Source organism: Lingula anatina, chromosome 3 (assembly GCF_051362555.1).
Source record: "Lingula anatina isolate TDL-2025a chromosome 3, LinAna3.0, whole genome shotgun sequence".
NCBI lineage: Eukaryota > Metazoa > Brachiopoda > Lingulata > Lingulida > Lingulidae > Lingula > Lingula anatina.
Window position 1 is genome coordinate 10682023 of NC_141769.1, and position 18704 is coordinate 10700726.

The 18704-nt window shown below is 36.9% G+C and overlaps 5 protein-coding genes across 6 annotated transcripts; 2 read left to right on the forward strand and 3 right to left on the reverse strand.

Moving 5' to 3' along the window:
- The first annotated feature begins 29 nt into the window (after positions 1 to 29).
- On the forward strand, positions 30 to 4010 carry LOC106157653 (putative thiopurine S-methyltransferase). The gene is made up of 2 exons (XM_087007386.1): positions 30 to 1979; positions 2634 to 4010. Exons 1-2 carry the CDS (start codon positions 1792 to 1794, stop codon positions 3154 to 3156), a joined length of 711 nt encoding a protein of 236 aa, XP_086863512.1. The 5' UTR covers positions 30 to 1791; the 3' UTR covers positions 3157 to 4010.
- Positions 4011 to 6893: 2883 nt separating this feature from the next.
- On the forward strand, positions 6894 to 9740 carry LOC106157652 (putative thiopurine S-methyltransferase). Of its 2 annotated transcripts, none has more exons than XM_087008402.1 (2): positions 6894 to 7676; positions 8205 to 9740. In XM_087008402.1, exons 1-2 carry the CDS (start codon positions 7669 to 7671, stop codon positions 8731 to 8733), a joined length of 537 nt encoding a protein of 178 aa, XP_086864528.1. In that variant the 5' UTR covers positions 6894 to 7668; the 3' UTR covers positions 8734 to 9740. The 2 variants fall into 2 exon arrangements, with proteins under 2 accessions (XP_086864528.1, XP_013388820.2); XM_013533366.2 differs by having other exon boundaries at positions 6898 to 7671; positions 8205 to 9739.
- A 51-nt stretch (positions 9741 to 9791) lies between these two features.
- Positions 9792 to 12493, reverse strand: LOC106157649 (putative thiopurine S-methyltransferase). Its single transcript, XM_013533364.2, has 2 exons — positions 12101 to 12493; positions 9792 to 11073 (listed from the first exon to the last, which is right to left on the reverse strand). Exons 1-2 carry the CDS (start codon positions 12286 to 12288, stop codon positions 10554 to 10556), a joined length of 708 nt encoding a protein of 235 aa, XP_013388818.2. The 5' UTR covers positions 12289 to 12493; the 3' UTR covers positions 9792 to 10553.
- Positions 12494 to 12936: 443 nt separating this feature from the next.
- On the reverse strand, positions 12937 to 18689 carry LOC106157697 (putative thiopurine S-methyltransferase). The gene is made up of 3 exons (XM_013533420.2): positions 18601 to 18689; positions 15833 to 16051; positions 12937 to 14966 (listed from the first exon to the last, which is right to left on the reverse strand). Exons 2-3 carry the CDS (start codon positions 16012 to 16014, stop codon positions 14450 to 14452), a joined length of 699 nt encoding a protein of 232 aa, XP_013388874.2. The 5' UTR covers positions 16015 to 16051; positions 18601 to 18689; the 3' UTR covers positions 12937 to 14449.
- On the reverse strand, positions 16660 to 18482 carry LOC106157695 (putative thiopurine S-methyltransferase). The gene is made up of 2 exons (XM_013533418.3): positions 17897 to 18482; positions 16660 to 17613 (listed from the first exon to the last, which is right to left on the reverse strand). Exons 1-2 carry the CDS (start codon positions 18379 to 18381, stop codon positions 17094 to 17096), a joined length of 1005 nt encoding a protein of 334 aa, XP_013388872.2. The 5' UTR covers positions 18382 to 18482; the 3' UTR covers positions 16660 to 17093.
- Positions 18690 to 18704: the final 15 nt, after the last annotated feature.

The following is an 18704-nucleotide window of genomic DNA, read 5'->3' on the forward strand; positions in this document are numbered from 1 at the left end:
AAATGACATCAAAGAATATTAAGTCGATTAAGCAATGACACACATTTCACTTTCGCCATACATGCCGACCCGGATAGAGTGTTCCGATTGTCAGAATTTCCAGGTGATGACAAGAAGAAAACAATAAATAAACTAAACGATTGATGAACAAAAGCCACGTACAGCATCAAAGTTGAAATTGATTTTATTCTTAGACGGTGATAAAAAGAACAACTGTTGGCAGAATGCAAGAGTTTACTGGAAAATCGGCTGCATGTGCTACTAGCATTTGGGATGTTTGTGCGCTGGTTAATTGTGATGTTCACCAGTATTCTCAGTAACAAGTGAACGGTTTAATAACTCAACTAAACCAGTGGATGGGGATGGGAACTGGCCCGACCAAGAAAGTAGATAGTCCTATGTATACCACCTACCTTCTACCAGGGACACAGATTGATTTTCACTATATATTCACAGATATGTCTCTACCTAACTATGTACATTTTTTGGTATCGTGTAGATTAATTAAAAGTAATGAGCATCGAGCTGCCTTGGCGGGGGTCTCCGCTCTCTGATAGCTTTATTCTTTTTAAATATTGATCTAATATGCAGTAATCGACGTTGCGTCATAAGCAATTGTTAATTATTACTCAATAACGTTTATTGATTATTCTGTCTTCTACCTATTATGTTTTTTACATACAATTTCAGAGATTTCCCGAGCTTCATAATAAGCCCAGATATCAAAGGTGTTTTGAAGAAATGCGGGTCCGTTTCAGACTATAACCGGATGTGCACATGAAGGATAGGCTTCAAGAGGGATTAAATAAATGAACACTGCATCATATACATGTGGGCATGTAAAATTTTCAAAACATCGGGAGGAAGTGCACAGAACATTCAAATTCTATTCAAAACTACCTTGTTAAAAAAAAAAAAAAAAAAAAAAAAAAAAAAAAAAAAAAAAAAAAACCTGACGGTCTAGATCGCTGTCTACCTTGCTTTGTACAAACATTTAACTTGGCGGTCTGTTAGAGTTACTATAAATAAACTTTACTTGCTCTGTGCTACATGTATTTCCACCAACGAGAGGTTGAGCCTTCAGGGACGACATCAGAAGCGTATGTACTGAGAGAAATAGCTATCAAACATATGCTCATATCCAATTCTGGGTCTGGCCAATTGTGTGTTACCCCCAAGCTGTGAAAAGAAATTTCACCAGTGTCGTTTTAGTCAGAGAACGTCTTGAAAAGCAAGGGAGTTGAATTCCAAAGACAAAAGAAAGTGCGTTAAGTTCATTGATAACCCTGAAATTTTGTCTTTAACACTGGAAATTATACGTGGACCGAGTTACTTCCACTACATATCTTGGCTTTCTTCGCCCCAAATATGCCCATGAAATATAGCACAAGTGCCCAGCTTACTCAAGCATCGATTCGGCCAATTATCGTGTGCATTGGTTTGTGTATTAATTTAACTGTACCGAGTGTGAAAGAGACAAAATGTTAGGGTTATCAATAAACTCAACGCACATCCGTCTTGGCGGGTCCCATTGGATAATTTTGTTACCCGGTAAAGCCACTTTTTATTTCCCGAGATACGTGAAATGTTCATATCTCTTGAGAGTTCAACCCCTAGATTCTGCACACGTACATGAAGGTTACATTAACTTTATATATAAGCTTTCAAGTTTCGCCATTTTGTGTGTGATCTTGCGTAACGGGTTATTTAACGTGGCAAAAACAGCGGATTCGACTGATAAATACAGAAGCATCTTTTCATACCTTAGGTCCCATCTCACTTACCAGCAGCATGAGTGAGGACACAGAGCCAGGTAGAGAAATGGACTTGTGGATGTCAAAATGGGAAAAGGGACAAGCAGTCTGGCACAAAACCGTTGTTCACCAGCTGCTGGTGAAAAATTTGGATTTGCTCGTTGCTGGGAAGAAAAACGCTAAGGTCCTCTTTCCACTGTGTGGGAAAAGCTTAGATATGAAATGGTGAGTAAATAAATAATCTGCTATTAGCAATACACAAGCCTTACGATAATGTTACATCATCACTGCAAGATGTCGCGTATGGTCCATTTTCAGTTTGGGATAGTACATTTAAATTTCCGTTGAGATGTGGAAGATTGGACATGAAATGGTGAGTAGATATATAAATCTGCAATAAGCAATACACAACTCACAATAATATTGCACCACCACTGCAAAATGTCACATATGACGCATGTTCAGTTTGGGGGAACACATTTTAATTTTCGTTGTATTAAAATGTGATTCGGAGAATGTGCATGAATGACTTTTCCTTATATTGAAATTGAGATGTACTTTTTTCAGAAGGATTTTATAGCCATGGAAAATATGTTATTAGAAAGAATGTATCGTCTGCACACTTCTTTTTTAAGGCAGAGTACGGTCATCATAAGGCCATTTGGTTACCGAAACAAAACTAAACTTATGCACTTTGTAAATGTAGTTTAATATTATGAAATGTTTGTGCTGGCAAAACAACTTTCACTGCTTTAAATATTATATAATAAATGTATTAACATTACATAAATATCATAACAATATAAGACAGTGAATATAACTACTACATTCATTTCAAAAATGAAATGCGATAATGACATATTCCACGATTTTTTTCAGGCTTGCTGACCAGGGACATACTGTTGTTGGTGTGGAGGCATCAGAACTTGCTGTCCAGTCTTTCTTCACAGAAAACGGTATACAGCATACAGTCACCGACGTCCCTGCTATTGATTTCAAGCTTTACCAGGACTCGGACAACAAGATAAGAATTTATGTGGGGGATTTTTTTAAATTCAGCAAGGAATTGGAGAGAGAATTTGACGGAATTTGGGACAGAGGAGCACTAGAGTCCATACATTTAGAGGACCGTGCGCGCTACGTCAAACTCATGGTATCACTTATGAGTGAAGATTGTCAATACCTAGCTGAGGCATATTATTATGAAGGCGGTAGCAAGCGAGGACCACCACCGCATTCTACTCGCCCAGATACCATATACAAGTTGTTTGAAAACACCTGTGATGTAAAATTGGTTGAGCACGTTGATCTTAAACAACCAGGTGCCATCTGTTCCTCTTCTTTTAATTCGGAAGTTGATGTTCTGTTTCTTAATTTGTACCTTTTCACAAAGAAAAAATAAGGCGTATTTATATATATATATCGCTCGGGTGACAGTGTATTATCTCACACATATGTTCTTCCTTTTGCTTTTATGCAGAGGCACTGAAAATGGCCGTATATGTTCTGATCATTGATTTTTTGTGGTGTCGCCATAGCCTTCCGAAACATTTCTCCCTTTAGCTGCCAAACCATATATGGCTATTTTGTTTGACGAAAATGTAGGTTGTATAAAGAAATGAACTCATTCAAACTTTTTTCACTAAAGTTATTGATGTTTTGTATATTTTTGCGGCGATCATGTAGCTGCCATGAAACTTCCATACCATTTGTTGTTAAATTATTTACTTCAGATTAACTTCATGTAGAAGGACTTATTTGGTAATTTGTCAAATTGAGGTCGAAAGTCTGTATAATTGGAATATTTAAAATAAATTTATCGATTGAAATGAATTTTTTCTTTAATTTTCATCCTTCTTTACATGCATATGCCCCGTTATTGGCAGATTGAGTGATTGTTTTTACAATGCTTTTTACATGGCTGCTAAAATGGAAGTTTACGGTGTGTCACAGGCAGTGTGTGTGGCCTACTAGGGCCCCATTCCCATAAAATCAGTTTTACAAGTTTGTCCATAGTACCTATACATGTGTATTACAATAATACTATTGTCCATGGTATGTTATACAAAAATGAAAATGAATGAAAATAAATAAAAATATAAATAATTAGAAAGTTAATTTCCACATGTAATTTCTATTGTGGCCTATTATTGCAAAAAGCCTAATTGGGAACTTACGTTACCAAACGTAACGTATAATGTTTATTGTATTGTTTTATGTATTGAGCACAACACTCAATACAGATTATTCACTTTGTCTGCATTGTCTTGTCATTATTTATGAAAATATTTAATGGAATTGACAACATTGTTATAAGACTCAAACATCTGCTTCGCATACATCGGCACTGAGGATGCTTTGATATTTTCTGGACTTCTTTAGACTTGTAGCTCACTCCATCTAATGTTTCTCGAGTACACACCAAAAAGAACTACGTGACATCACAATAAGGAACTATTTTTGTACTTTTGTACTCGCTGGTAACCTTCCCAGAGACTAACTTTGGATCGAAATATCTCCGAGGGGATTCTCGCTTAATTGCAATTAACTTGGGCGGATTACATGTCTGTCACGCCTGCTGAGGCTGATAGGTGGTAATTAACTAGCGTTTAGCAGCTTTAGTGGGCGTCCCAGGCGCCTAAGCCGTTTGGGCTGAAAGCAATGGACCGTGGAGATGGACCGTTCCTGTTAGATCGATCTAGGGATAGGAACTCAGTCCTAGTTCCGGAACCATACAGGGTTACTACTTAATATGGAATATTTTTTATCATTGCTATTTTTGAGTGCTGATTAAATTTTTTTTGGCTTAATTCATCTAAAAAGTATGTCATTAAATGATAAAAATATCCAGACTTCTATTGTGAAATATTTTGGTTAATAATATCAAATCTGACATAAGATGACATTCAAAAGATAAGAACACCCCAAGAAAACCACAACAATTTGATGTCAGTATTAACTTTAAGCTAAGATATTAAAGAAAATGATAGCCTCCGGACAGTGATATGTTACACAGTCAAAGAAATCATTACAGTAAATCATGAAAAGTCATCAATAGCGGGTATGACCACCAGCAGCCGCTTGCAGCGCCCTCATCCTACATGGCATACCCTGTGACAAGTTTTTTAGAGTTTGGATGGGGATATCATTCTACGCAGTGATATTTGCCTGTCGCAGTTCATCACTATTTACCGGCCGATGACCATAGCTATTAATTCTGTGAGTTACTTCCGCCCACAGATTTTCAATTGGGTTCATTTCTGGGGAGTTTGCAGGCCAGGGCAGTTGCGGAACCCATTGGTTTTGAAGAAAAACAGTGATTCTTCGAGCTTGATGTGGGGTTGCACAGTCGTCTTGGTACACAAAGTTGTTCCTGAAGATGACTCTTACAAATCGAAGCATTGTTTGCTGTAGAATGTCTCTGTAGGAATCCTGGTTAAGGTTGCCTCCTAGAAAAACCAACTGGTTCTGGGCACCTGCAAGAAATGCTCCCCAAACAGAGACGTTACCACCCCCTGCTTGTACCCTAGGCAGTACACAATCATCGTTTTATGCCTCTCGTACAAGTCGGCGGACACGGATTCGACAGTCAACCCCCAAAATTCCATATCTGGCCTCATCACTGAAAACGACGTCCAGTGTTTTGGCTTCAAACGCACCTGGTCCACAGCCCATTGCAGACGTCGCTGTATATGACCTGCTGTTAACAGTGGCTTCCGTACTGGTGTTCGTGCAAAATAACCGACTTGCAGTGATCTCTTATTCACGAGGGACCTTGAAACGGGCGTTTGAAAGACATTCTGCCACTCTTTTCTGAGGATACTGGTTGTCTTTGTACTACTAGCACGGCGCACTCTAAGGAGAAGGCGATCCTGTCTTCTTGGTGTGATACGCGGACACCCTGGTGGAAGTATTGGAGTAGGTGCCCCTGTTGTACCTTTCTTTGGAGGACTTTACTAACGGTTCCTGAAAAATGTTGAATTGTCTGGCAATGGCTGTCCGTTTCTGGCCATTTTCTCTGAGAGTAAGAATCCCATAGTAAGCTGCATTGCTTAGCTGTCGAACCATATCTTCTCTAAGGTACCTGACAAGTTTCAGAGCTATTCCTTTGTTGCTTTTCTAAATAAACTCCAAAGATTGACCAAACCCATGTGTTTTTATACAAGGGCAGAAATTGCCGAAAAGACCACCCCTCACATTTCTGACCACAGAACATGCAACTGCATGCATTAATTGTTTCGAAAGTTGTGTGGTAATTAGGTAACACACCTGGCTACACGTGGAGTGACGCTTCCGTTTTGGATTTAAAAGAGTAAGAGAGAAAATAAATATTTTGTAGAAAATTTACTTGCCAAAAAATAATATTCCATATTAAGTAGTAAGCCTGTATGTTCCGGTAGATATAACTGTTATTCTTTTTATCATGTTCCATTATATGTTGTAGTGATTCATCGGTGGTAAATTAAAACTGATTCAAAGATGTCTTCATAAAAACTCGTCACAATCTTTAAAAAAAGATAAATCACCGAACAGCAAGCGTGGTTTGGTGCGATTCAGTTGTCAGTTGCAAACTACTTCCTGGTTTTCACAAGGTTCTTCAAGGACTCTAAAACATCGTTATAATTGCAGCACATACCATAAACACTCAAAAATAATTAGATATGGGCATATCAGATTATATACATGCAAAAATTCCACATGATAACGATTTACAGCCTCGCGGGAATTATTTTCCCTTGACGCTCTTTGTCGCGCTGTCGGTCGATGCGGCATCTATATCAAAACAAATTGACTGCAAATCAAGCACGATTTTGCACCTTCATGTATCGTAACACGTTTTCATTTAATGTACCTTTTATCTCTACAAGTATGTTCTGCCCAAAATACCAAAAGAAAAAATGTTATCTCACTATGTTGTTGGAAAAACTGCTTTTTTTCTCCGAGCCCACGTCATCGCTCCTGTTCAACCTCCAGCTAAAATGACCACTCAGGTTCACGTCTTACACCACTTGACGTAATATGACGTCAAACTTCCGGCACAATCCTGTCTCCTCCGGTACCCTCTATTTTTCTGTACCGTTCAGATTATTTTATTAATAATGAGCGGCAAATGCGGGTCCGCATGAACAGATGAAAGATAGGCTTTAAGGATGATACAGTGAGGGAACCTCTTACATGCTGGTAACTAACGTGCAGACATTTTGTTTGAAAACCATGTACAATTTTCAAAACATCGGTAGAAAGTGTACAGAACATTCAATTTTTATTCAAAATTACCTTGTTAAAAAAACATGACGGTCAAGAACACTATGTACCTTGCTTTGCACAAACATTACACCATTCGGTCTGTTAGTATTGCTATAAAATTTACTTTGCTTGGTCTATGCTATTTTTACCACATCAACCTTCAGGGACGACATCAAGGGCGTTTGTACTGAGGTAAGCTATCAAACAAGCTCAAATCCGATTCTGGGTCTGGCCATTTGTGTGTTACCCCCAAGCTGTGAAAAGAAATTCCACCAGTATCTTCTTTTTGTCAGATATCGTCTTGAAACTTAACTCTGTCAGCGATTCTGCCTATGAAGGTTAAAGGTCAACGTCAGCGCTTCCATGTCACGTCATTTTGCATGTGATCCACAGACTTTTTAGTGTAGCAATAACAGGGGATTCGACTTATAAATACAGAAGTATCTTTTGATACCATTAATTCTATTTCGCTTACAAGAAGCATGAGTGAGAACACTGAGCCTGGAAGAGAACTGGACGTGTGGATGTCAAAATGGTAAAAGGGACAAGCAGTCTGGCACAAAACCCATGTTCAACCGCTGCTGGTGAAAAATTTCGATTTGCTCGTCGCTGGGAAGAGAAACGCTAAGGTCCTTGTTCCTTTGTGTGGGAAAAGCTTAGATATGAAATGGTGAGGTAATAAATAATCTGCTATTAGCAATACACAAGCCTCACGATAATGTTGCATTATCACTGCAAGATGTCACGTATGGTACATTTTCAGTTTGGGGTAGTACATGTCAATTTCCGTTGAGATATGGAAGATTTTTGCTTATATTAACTTGACATGCACTTTTCCATGTAGGCCTTCTTTTTATAGACAGGGAAAATATGGTGTTAGAAAGAACGGAACGTCTCCATCCTTCTTTTCACAGACACTCTGTCTGCATGACATTATGTTAACCCGCATTATAAAATACACTTCAGACAAGTAAATGTAATTTAAATTTTACTTTCATGTGTTGTAAAGGAATATTTCGCTACAGGTGTTTTCTCCCCCCCCCCCCCCCTCTCTCTCTCTCTCTCTCTTTGTAATGTCAATGTTGGCCAATTTGCATTACATAAATTTTATCATAACAAAAGATTGGAGTTATGTTAAAGAACTCCTTCATTGCATTGCATAAATGAAATGCGTTAATGACACATTCCGCGATTTTTTTTCAGGCTTGCTGACCAGGGGCATACTGTTGTTGGAGTCGAGGCATCAGAACTCGCTGTCCAGGCTTTCTTCACAGAAAACGGTATACAGCATACAGTCACCGACGTCCCTGCTATTGATTTCAAGCTTTACCAGGACCCAGACAACAAAATACGCATCTATGTGGGGGATTTTTTTAAGTTCAGCAAAGAAATGGAGGGTGAATTTGATGGAATTTGGGACAGAGCAGCACTAGGGTCCATACATTTAGAGGACCGTGAGCGCTACGTCAAACTTATGGTATCACTTATGAGTGAAGATTGTCAATACCTGGCTGAGGCATATTATTATGAAGGCACATGCACTATGCAGAGAATTCCACCACCGCATTCTACTCGTCCAGATACCATATACAAGTTGTTTGAATACACCTGTGATGTGAAAATGATTGAGCACGTTGATCTAAAACAGGTCGATTTCATCTGTTCCCCTCCTTTTAAGCCTGAAATTGATGTCCTGTTTCTTTATTTGTACCTTTTCACAAAGAAGAAATAAGGTATGCATATATTTCCCCATTGATTTTTATGTAAAGGCACTGAAAATGACTATACATGTTCTGATAGATTTTTTTTGTGCTGTTGCCGTAGCCGAACCTTTCTCCCTATAGCTGTCAACTACATGTATGTATGGGTAGCTTTGTTTGGTGAAAATGTAGGCTGTGTAATAAGTGAACTTAATCAAACTTGCTTTTTCCTAATGTTATTGATGTTTGCCACAGAGTTATGGCGAATGTCAGAAAAGGAAGATTAAAGACTGGTGAGTCGTGGGAAAATGCTGTTCACAGCGGGAAAATTCGTTAAACATGAGTTATGGGGGGCGTCTCGATAGTCCGAAGGTTCATTGGTCCGAAAAACGGTAACATTTTTATCGGTTTTTTAATCAAGGGTTCATTGGTCCGAAGGTTCTGTGGTGAACCTTCGGACTATTGAACCTTCGGACTATTGCTACGGCCCCGAGTTATGATGTGAAAATCCGGGCCTTGAGAGATTTAAAGAACTTAACTTTTCTTTTCCTCTTTTTAGCTTGACACTGTTATGCTTGATATCATTCTGTTAGACTGACACTGATTGCCAGTAACTTTAAAAGTGCATATAACTGTGTAAATTACTTTAAATGTGTTTTTGAAGTAGACGGAAAAGAGGACAAATCGATAATTTGACTCTGCCTTCAATGGGACATTTTGAGTTACGGAGACAAAATGTTCTCTAATGACAATAACAATGAAATTTAAGCTGTGCAGCATAGAAATAGGAAAATAAATATTTTCAAAGGGAAATGACTTCTGACTTTTGATTTTTGCCAAGTTCTAGTTATTTACAAGAAAGGCTGTTTTTCCTGGCTGTCTTTCCCGAAAAGAGCAACCCATGCCGGTTTTTGCAGGCGGTATAATATAATTATTCGTACCTCCGCCAATGAGGTTATGTATGTTTTTTGCCTTTGTTGATTTGCTATATAGTGAACAGCCTAAATCAAAAAGACGGATTTTGGTAATTTGGTATTGATGAATTTTTGGTGATGATCTATTTATAAAATATAAAATAGAACTGAGCAGTGTTGTTGGGGGGTCTTCGCTCTTTAAGTGCTTTTCTAGTCAACAATGGATTGAGACTTGAGAATTTTTTTTTTATTCAGCTGTTGTCTGATGTGTTTCTCTGCTTGAATAAATCAAATAAGTTTATAAATTCATTTGCACTGAAAAAAGAAAGGGCACATTCCAGTGGGCAATTTAAAGTCCGCTCAACAGAAAGCCATTTATTGACAAAGCGGTTATGCGCTGGTATATGTGGTGCGACTGGTGGTCCAATTCCGACCTTCAGCTTACAGTGTTGTACGTGAATTTCTTTGTTATGGCCTTCTTGACACATTTTTCAGTTGGATGTACGAAACATGATTTAAACAATTCCCTCAAACAGATTACAAGCAAAAAATAAAGCAAATTAATAAAGCATAGAAGTCTAAAATTATTTTGACACAAAAAGTTATTTTATTTTCATTATATGCAATAACAAAAACAGTGAATATCAACAAGTTTGCCATTTCATTGCTGTCTTTTGTGATGACAAAACAGTGTCATATCTTATATAGTTGCTTTTAATTTTAATTTTCTTTGTTTGAGAGTTTTTGCAGGTTTTTTGTGCTATGTAATAGCAAATTTCTTTGTGTAACAAAAACTGCAACGTTCAAATAGTTAACCGATCATGGATATATTATTTTGTATCCTCTTACTCTTTAACGTTTAAATAACTTTAAAGTTGTAGGTTGACATCTCGCAATATCATGTCAGCTGAGCAGGGTGGGCACATGTAATACATATACTATTTTGTCTTTGTAAAAAGAAACAGGTTGAGAAACAATACGTCTACTTTGGAAGCAAAAGCGGATATCCAGATGGGATTTGGCTGCATAAGATCAACGCGCTCAATTATATTTACATTGCAAGTGTTTTCAAACAACTTGGATATGGTGTCTGGATGAATGGAATGGGGTGGTGGTTCCGTGCTCCCGCCTTCATAATAATACACCTCAGCCATATACTGACATTCTGCACTCATAAGTGATACTATGAGTTTGATATAGCACTCACGATCTTCTATTGCAATAGACCCCAGTGACCCTCTATCCCAAATGCCATCAAAATTTCCATCTATCTCTTTGCTGAATTTGAAGAAATCTGCCACGTAAATTCTTATACTGTTGCCTGGGTCTTGGTAAAGTTTTCCATCAATAACAGGGATGTCTGTGACAGTATACTGTATATAGTTTTCTGTGAAAAAGGACTGGACAGCGATCTCTGATGCCTCCACACCAACAACAGTATGTCCCTGGTCAGCAAGCCTAAAAATAAATACACCAAAATATTTCATAATAAATTTCATATTTTTGTTTCTTATTTTGTTTTGTCATTTTCTCTAACAGATTTCCCCTTGAAATTCTCCGACTAGGAGTCTTGCATAACCACGCTACATGATTATAAATATAATTGTACCAAATTGGTAGAATGATTATTGCATGATTTATTATGTTTAGTTTACCTTGAACGTTCTGTAAATGCAGAGATGAATAAATTCGGTTTAGGTCAATTGTGTATTTAATAACTTTGACAACACCAGCATGATATTTTTATTGTTTGGTCATATGCTGACGGTTAACTTCAACGTTCTATAAACGCAGAGATGAATCAATTTTGTTTAGGACAATAGTGTATTCAATAACTATGACAACACCAGCATGATACTTTAATTGTTTTGTTATATGCTGACGGTTTGCACTGTTGAACGGTTAAGGTACTTCACATAGAACTCAATAATAAAGGAGACCAAAAAAGTCCTCCATCAAAAAAATTTTCCTCAATTTTTTTACCTTTCTTGACCGTAAGAACATTGCCCACTACACTTTGTAGTACCAGTTACATTTGCCTATATAGACTTATTGTGTGAGATACTTAATGTCTTTGACAATATTTACGGGCAAGTTGGGCGACTTTTCATTCGTTTTTGAAAATAACATTTTGAAAAATAGGCAAACGGGGTGTCTTTTGTTGGATATTATCTTAATGGGGTGGGTTAAAAATTGAAAGGTTTACTCGCACTTGTTTTATATGGTTACCTGTGCAACGAATTTTAAGCCTCTAGAATTATCAGAAAACAATTATACGAAAAAACTAGTTGAGGAATTCTCTGTCTTCAAAGACGTAGTCCACAACCAATACTAGGACTGCGAAGTGCATGCATAAAGTGTAGAGCAATGAGAAGGTCAAGATGCAAAACACTGGTTTTAAAATAATGTTAGTTTATCACTGATATATTATCACTATACACTGTCCAGAAGCCAGTTGCATTCCTGAGGTCATTTGCTTACTTACCATTTCATGTCCAAACTTTTCCCACAAAGAGGAAAAAAGATCTTAGCGTTTTTCTTTCCAGCCAAAAGCCGACCTAAATTTTTCAGCAGTAGCTGGTGAACAACGTTCCTGTGCCAGATTGGTTGTCCTTCTTTCCATTTTGATTTCCACAAGGCTAAACTCCATCCTGTTTTTCTGTCCTTTTCCATGCTTTTAATCCGGAAACTGACTTCACGTAAAGAAATTAAGCTTGTTGATATTATTTCGGATTTGAACTCAATTTGACAAAGTTTGACAACAGAATTTCATGAAAACATATGTCAAAGGCCCGGACCAAATCTAGTCCTATGCATAAAAAGCCCAGACCCTATGTTTATTACACCCTGGCTGGTCCCTTTCTTTATGGTGTCTTTGCATTGTTAACAGCATAATGGGCAAGTAATATGACCAAGTTAAATGACCAAGTTAATTGGCCAAGCTGCCACTTTGTTTGTATGTCATGTGCAGGGGATATCTTAGATCATGGCACATATTATGAAACTTACAGGAGTGGCAAATGAGATATACTTGTACTCAGTATTTCATTACCTGTGATTTGTAAAATACATCTGAGGGTGATACTTTTAAAGATGTTTAATGTTTAAAGAAAAGACAAGTAGATTGATTAAGTAACATTTATTAAAGAAATGTTAAATTAAAGGTGGGCTTTATTTGTTAGTTTGTGAAAAGTGTGAAAAAGGTCTTTGTATTATCTGCATTTTCTTAAGGATAAATTACAAAGATCTTTTTCAAACTTTATTTTTATGTTATAATAATAAGGATAAAGGATTAAATATAGGATAAGGAATAAATTGGTATCATGCTAATGTAACATTTATTAGTTTTTATTTTTATTAGTTTTAACAATTGTATCCTAATGAATCGACTTTATCAGTGTTCTTAACTGGCATAGATTATGATGTAAATAAAAATATATTATAACTTTAGGGAGTTTTTTTACAGCTATGCCTGCAAATAGAGCAAAGTTTTACTATTAATTCACATTTTTCTTTGTAATTTATCCTTAAGAAAATGCAGAGATTTTCCCAAAAGGTCAACAAAACATTTAAGAGCAGACTTTTTCCTATAACCTGTATAAAATCTAGATAACTAAAATAACACACTAACAAATGGAGCCCACCTTTAATTTAACATTTCTTTGGTAAGTGCTACTAAATCAATCTACATGTCTTTTCTTTAAACATTTTAATGTTTGGAAACATCTTTAAAAGTATCATCCTCAGATGTATTTTACAAATGAAATACAAGTATATCTCATTTGCCACAGGAGTAAGTATCATAATATGTGCCTTGATCTAAGACATCCCCTGCACATGACATACAAACAAAGTGGCAGCTTGGCCAATATTAACTTGGTCAATTAACTTGCCCATTATGCTGTTAACAATGCAAAGACACCGTAAAGAATGGGCCCAGCCAGGGTGTAATAAACATGGGGTCTGGGCTTTATATGCATAAGACAAGATTTGGTCTGGGCCTTTGACATATATGTTATTCAAAATTTTGGCCAACAACATCTCTGTCCGATATGTGACACCAGAAAAATTGATGATAAGTACTATTATATGGTCATAAGAGTATATGGTCATAATTCACATTGGTATGAAATGTGAATGTACATGCAATCCGCACCACAGGGGCGTAGCACGGCCAGGGAAGAATATAATTTAACTGTAGGCCACAGTGTGCCTGGACGGTTTTGTGAATATTCAGATGTACCGGTACGATGTATAATTGTTTCAGATAGCTCAATAAAGAAATTTTTCACTGATAGTAAATAAATAAGTAAATAAAAAAAACAGTGATTGTGAAAACTTAAAACTGTTGATTGTGTAATTTCAGTCAAATAAAAAAAAAGATTATTAAATGGTCCCTACAACACAAAGGCCACTTTATTACATTGATCATGCTTACTTGTGGTACTGCATTCCCGTACTATTATGTAATCTTTTAATGACCTTTTATATATTATTAAAATACTTTCTCTCAAGTGCAGTTTTGATTATTATCACAATCTGTTAAATGTATGCTGTATAAAGTAGATTACAAGAACGAAACTAGAGGATCAGAACAGCTACACTGCCATCAGTGCTCAAGCTACTGTTGCAATAATGTATATAGAAAAAGTTCTCTACACTAAAAAAGGGATCTTCTTCCTGCAGTCACTTTTAAGGTCACTGATATCAATGAGCTAAATAGACTATACAATCTAAATAGATTCTCAAGTTGCATTGTGAATGAATGGCATTTTTCTTGGCAGCAAAGTCACTCTCCTAGGCAGACTTGTATTAAAACTCTCCATTGATTGTCTCACAGCTTGGAAACAAGAATTGCATTAATGTGAAATCTTGATAAGAGAGGGGCAAAAGGAGCTAAACTGTAAAACCCATCCTCTTGGCCATTGATACACTTCAACAGTTTAACATTGTAATCATTTCCAAACAGTTCCCTGACACATTCAAGTGGGATAGCATGTGGGGAACCAGATTTCTCACTTGGTATAAAATCCATGGCCTCAATCAAGCAATGGCACCCTGGTTTCAACACTGAATTTATTATGTTGACATACTGCAGACGGTCACTCTCATCAATGGCTACAAGAGAAGCACGATCCCATATACCATCAAACTGTCCTTCAAAGTCCTGATTAAACTTGAAGAAATCTCCCACATAGATTCGTATTTTGTTGTCCATGCTGCAGTAGAGGGTGCCCTGGATGGCATCACATGGTTCCACTTTATAAGCAATGTTCTGTTCTGTGAAGAATTCTGTAGCGGCTTTTTCTGCTCCATCCACCCCAATAACTGTGTGGCCCAAGTCTGCCAACCTAAATGGAAGAAGATATATTGTCAGAGTTCTTTCATTTAATAAACATCTATAGTTTAGTCACTAGATTTAAGATAAAGCACTGATATAAATACCATAAGCACAATATTCCACAAATTTAAAAGAATATTTTTATTGCTTGTAAATGTTCTGTTTGGAGTATGAAGGTTCTACAATGACCTACAATGCCAGTCCTTAACAGAAATGCTTCCCTAAATTAAACAAATAAATCTTCTTTTCTGAATCTCTCTGAAAGTGTTGGAATACCTCAAAGGTAAAATAAGCAGCAACTTAAGTACTTGGCATGGTGTCTTTGACTACAACCCTTGTATAAACAAATAAAATCACAACTAACACCCCATTTCCATAGATTTTTAGATCTATCTATCCCTGTGGGGAGTCTCACTAGATTACTATCAGCTTGGCCGGCTTAAGCGTCTGTGACGCCTACTAAAAGCTGTAAGGTGGTAATTAACTATGGTGCCCGCTCGGCTGACTGCAATTTAGCGTGAACCCCCAGGGAGTTAGGTCGATCTAAATCTTAATCTTCGGATTGATCTAAATCTCAGGGAAAGCACCCTAAGACTGGGTTCCCATCCCTAAATTGATCTAACAGGATCGTTCCATCTCCATGGGGGTTCTCGCTAAATTGCTCTCAGCTCAAGTGGCTTAGATGTCTGCCACACCTACTAAAGCTGCTAATCGATAGTTATAATTTTCCCCTATCAGCTTCAGTAGGCGTGACAGACATCTAAACCACTTAAGTTAATTGCAATTAAACGAGAATCCCCTAGGAGATAGTGCAATCCAAAGTTGGCACAATAGGGTCTGGGAATTGTCTCTAAGAGTCAGTAAAAATCACTTTACCATTTCATATCAATAGTTTTGCCACACAGTGGAACCAAAATCTTGGCTGCCTTTTTGCCTGCTAACAAAACATCCAAGAACTCCTCCAGAAAACAGTTCACATTTGGCATGTGCCAGCGCGTACTGTTCCTTTCCCATGCACCAATCCAACCATCCAACCTCTCACTGCTTGCATCTGCCATGACGTCTACTGAAATTTTTGTATCCACGCAAAGATTTCTGAAATGGTATTTGATATACTGAGGGTTTTTGGGTAAGATTATATATAACTTAACATTTGGTCATTATTATGCTCTATAGATCCATTCCCAATGAATTGATTTTTCTACAGACAGAAAAAAGTTTTATTTACAGTGAGTTACACAGAAAATCATGATCAAATAACAAGATGACCAACTGAGAGACTCAAACTAACCTTAGAATCTGTTTGGAATCTCCCCTCCCCCAAAAATGGCAATTACTCATGAATCATTTCTTGATGTGTCACCACCCTTGACCTCTATGTTTATTAGTATTTTTAATTAAATTATTTTAAAAGTTGTAAATGACTGGTTAGTCATTTAGGCTGTTATGACTTCTTTAAAATTTCCAAAAGAACATATGGACATCATTTCTAAGGTCTAAATTGGGGAAAAATAAGTAGCTTTTCAAGATACGTAGATGTACAAAATGTGACCTTTGAACAGTTTCAAATTTGTTCAGTACAGCCTGTACCATCTGTTTAATGATCGAGAGGTCTAACTGCAAGTGAGTCAAGCCATTTTGCCAAGTGCAGTGTTAATGATAACAATATGTTCAGCTTAGAAGTAACAAGTAGCTTTCAAGAATTATAACATCAAGGAATTTATTTTAATTTATTGATAGATGGTATAATATTTTGATCTGGCTCATTGCATCAAGGGAAATAAACATATACAGGTACATTACTTTTAACACATTTGCTTTTTTGTGCTATTCTCAATATACAAGAGCATATTGAAACCATTCAAAATGCAATCCAAATTCACGTTTGCTTTGATACTAATTAATGCTGCTATCTGGATTTGTATAATTAACATTACATACATACAGAAAAAAAGGTATAAAATTTTCATAAAAATTAATTTTGTTGCTTTTCGAGTATATTACAAAGAGGTAAATTTTAATTAAGTAAATGGTAAGTCATAAAAAACATTTATTAAGTAATCACTGAATTAATGAAATATACTGATAATTGTTGGACATACACAGAGATGATCCTAAAATGTCAAGTGTAAACGCCTTATTTCTTCTTTAAAAATAGATAAATGTAAACAAACAAAACATCTACTTTAGAAGAAAAAGAAGAGGTACAGATGGCATCTGGCTGTTTAAGATCAATATGCTCAATCATTTTCACATCACAGGTGTTTTCAAACAGCTTGTGAATGGTGTCTGGATGAACGGAATGTGGCGGTGGTTCCTTGTCTCCGCCTTCATAATGGTACACCTCAGCCAGGTATTGACAATCATCACTCATTAGTGATACCATGAGTTTGACATAGCGCTCACGATCTTCAATATCAATAGCCACAAGAGACCCTCTGTCCCAAATGCTATCAAATTCTCCCTCCATTTCTCTGCTGAATTTGAAGAAATCTCCCACATAGATTCGTATTTTGTTGTCTAAGTCCTGGTAAAGCTTGCCATCAATAGCAGGGACGTCGGTGACAGTGTACTGTATATCGTTTTCTGTGAAGAAAGACTGGACAGCAAGTTCTGATGCCTCCACACCAACAACAGTATGTCCTTGGTCAGCAAGCCTAGAATAACAAATAAAACCTTAGATTAAATTTTCTCAATACACATCATTTACAATATTATGTAAAACATTTCCTATTCATTTTTTAATCAAACTAAAATTTTGTAGATTTAAAGTAAGGGAAACCTTGAGACTTTTAGATATAGAGCACAAAGGCAGAAACACTACAATTATTTCATCTGAGCTTTTTAACTGTATCTTTACACTTAAATTACAATATTCAAGAATAAAAAAAAACACAAAAATGCTAGAGGCTAATCAACCGAACCAGTTACTATACTCACCATTTCATGTCCAAGCTTTTTCCACACAAAGGAAAAAATATCTTGGCGTTGCTCTTTCCCGCCAAAAGTCGGTCCAAATGTTTCACCAGTAGCTGGTGAACAACGGTTTTGTGCCAACGAGCTTGGCCTTCGACCCATTTTGACTTCCACGCGTCCAAATCTTTACCGGCCTTTGGGTCCCCACTCATCTTGCTACTCTGAGAGATACAAATCCACTTGTTAAAAGATGCAGCTGAATATTTGATAGTCTTGATAAGCGAAGATCGCTGTTGTTGCAGTGCTTCGGACGAGTGTGATATTTGAAACTTGGGATTCGTCCAGTGTCGATAGTGGCGATATGACAACGATGACTCGACACAAAAATTTGGTTTCCTGTACACGGCAGAAAACGTCCGTGAAAAGTTTACAGTAACATGTGCAATATTTCTTCGGCGAATGTGCAAGTTAAGAGTATCAAGTGACAATAAGTTCCATTTCATCGACATACAAAGCTGGAAGCACACCTAGCCGGAACTACCTCCCGCAAACCTGCTCAAATCACAGTTGTGTAACTTCTACTCAGCTCGGGTACGTACTGTACTGTACTCGACTGCCAATTGAAATCTAATTCTATGTTTTAATGTGAGACTCACACCGTTTCATTGCAAGACAGATTTTCAAAGAGTTGACCTACATTTTCTACAAATTAAAATATGTTTATTTACCTTTGAAAAGAAAACTACTCTGCAAAACACGTGCAGGTAGCAGGGTAAAGGTCAATGGTTTGTTTACAAACTTCAAGTGAGGTCAACTGCGTCTGCGCGAAATT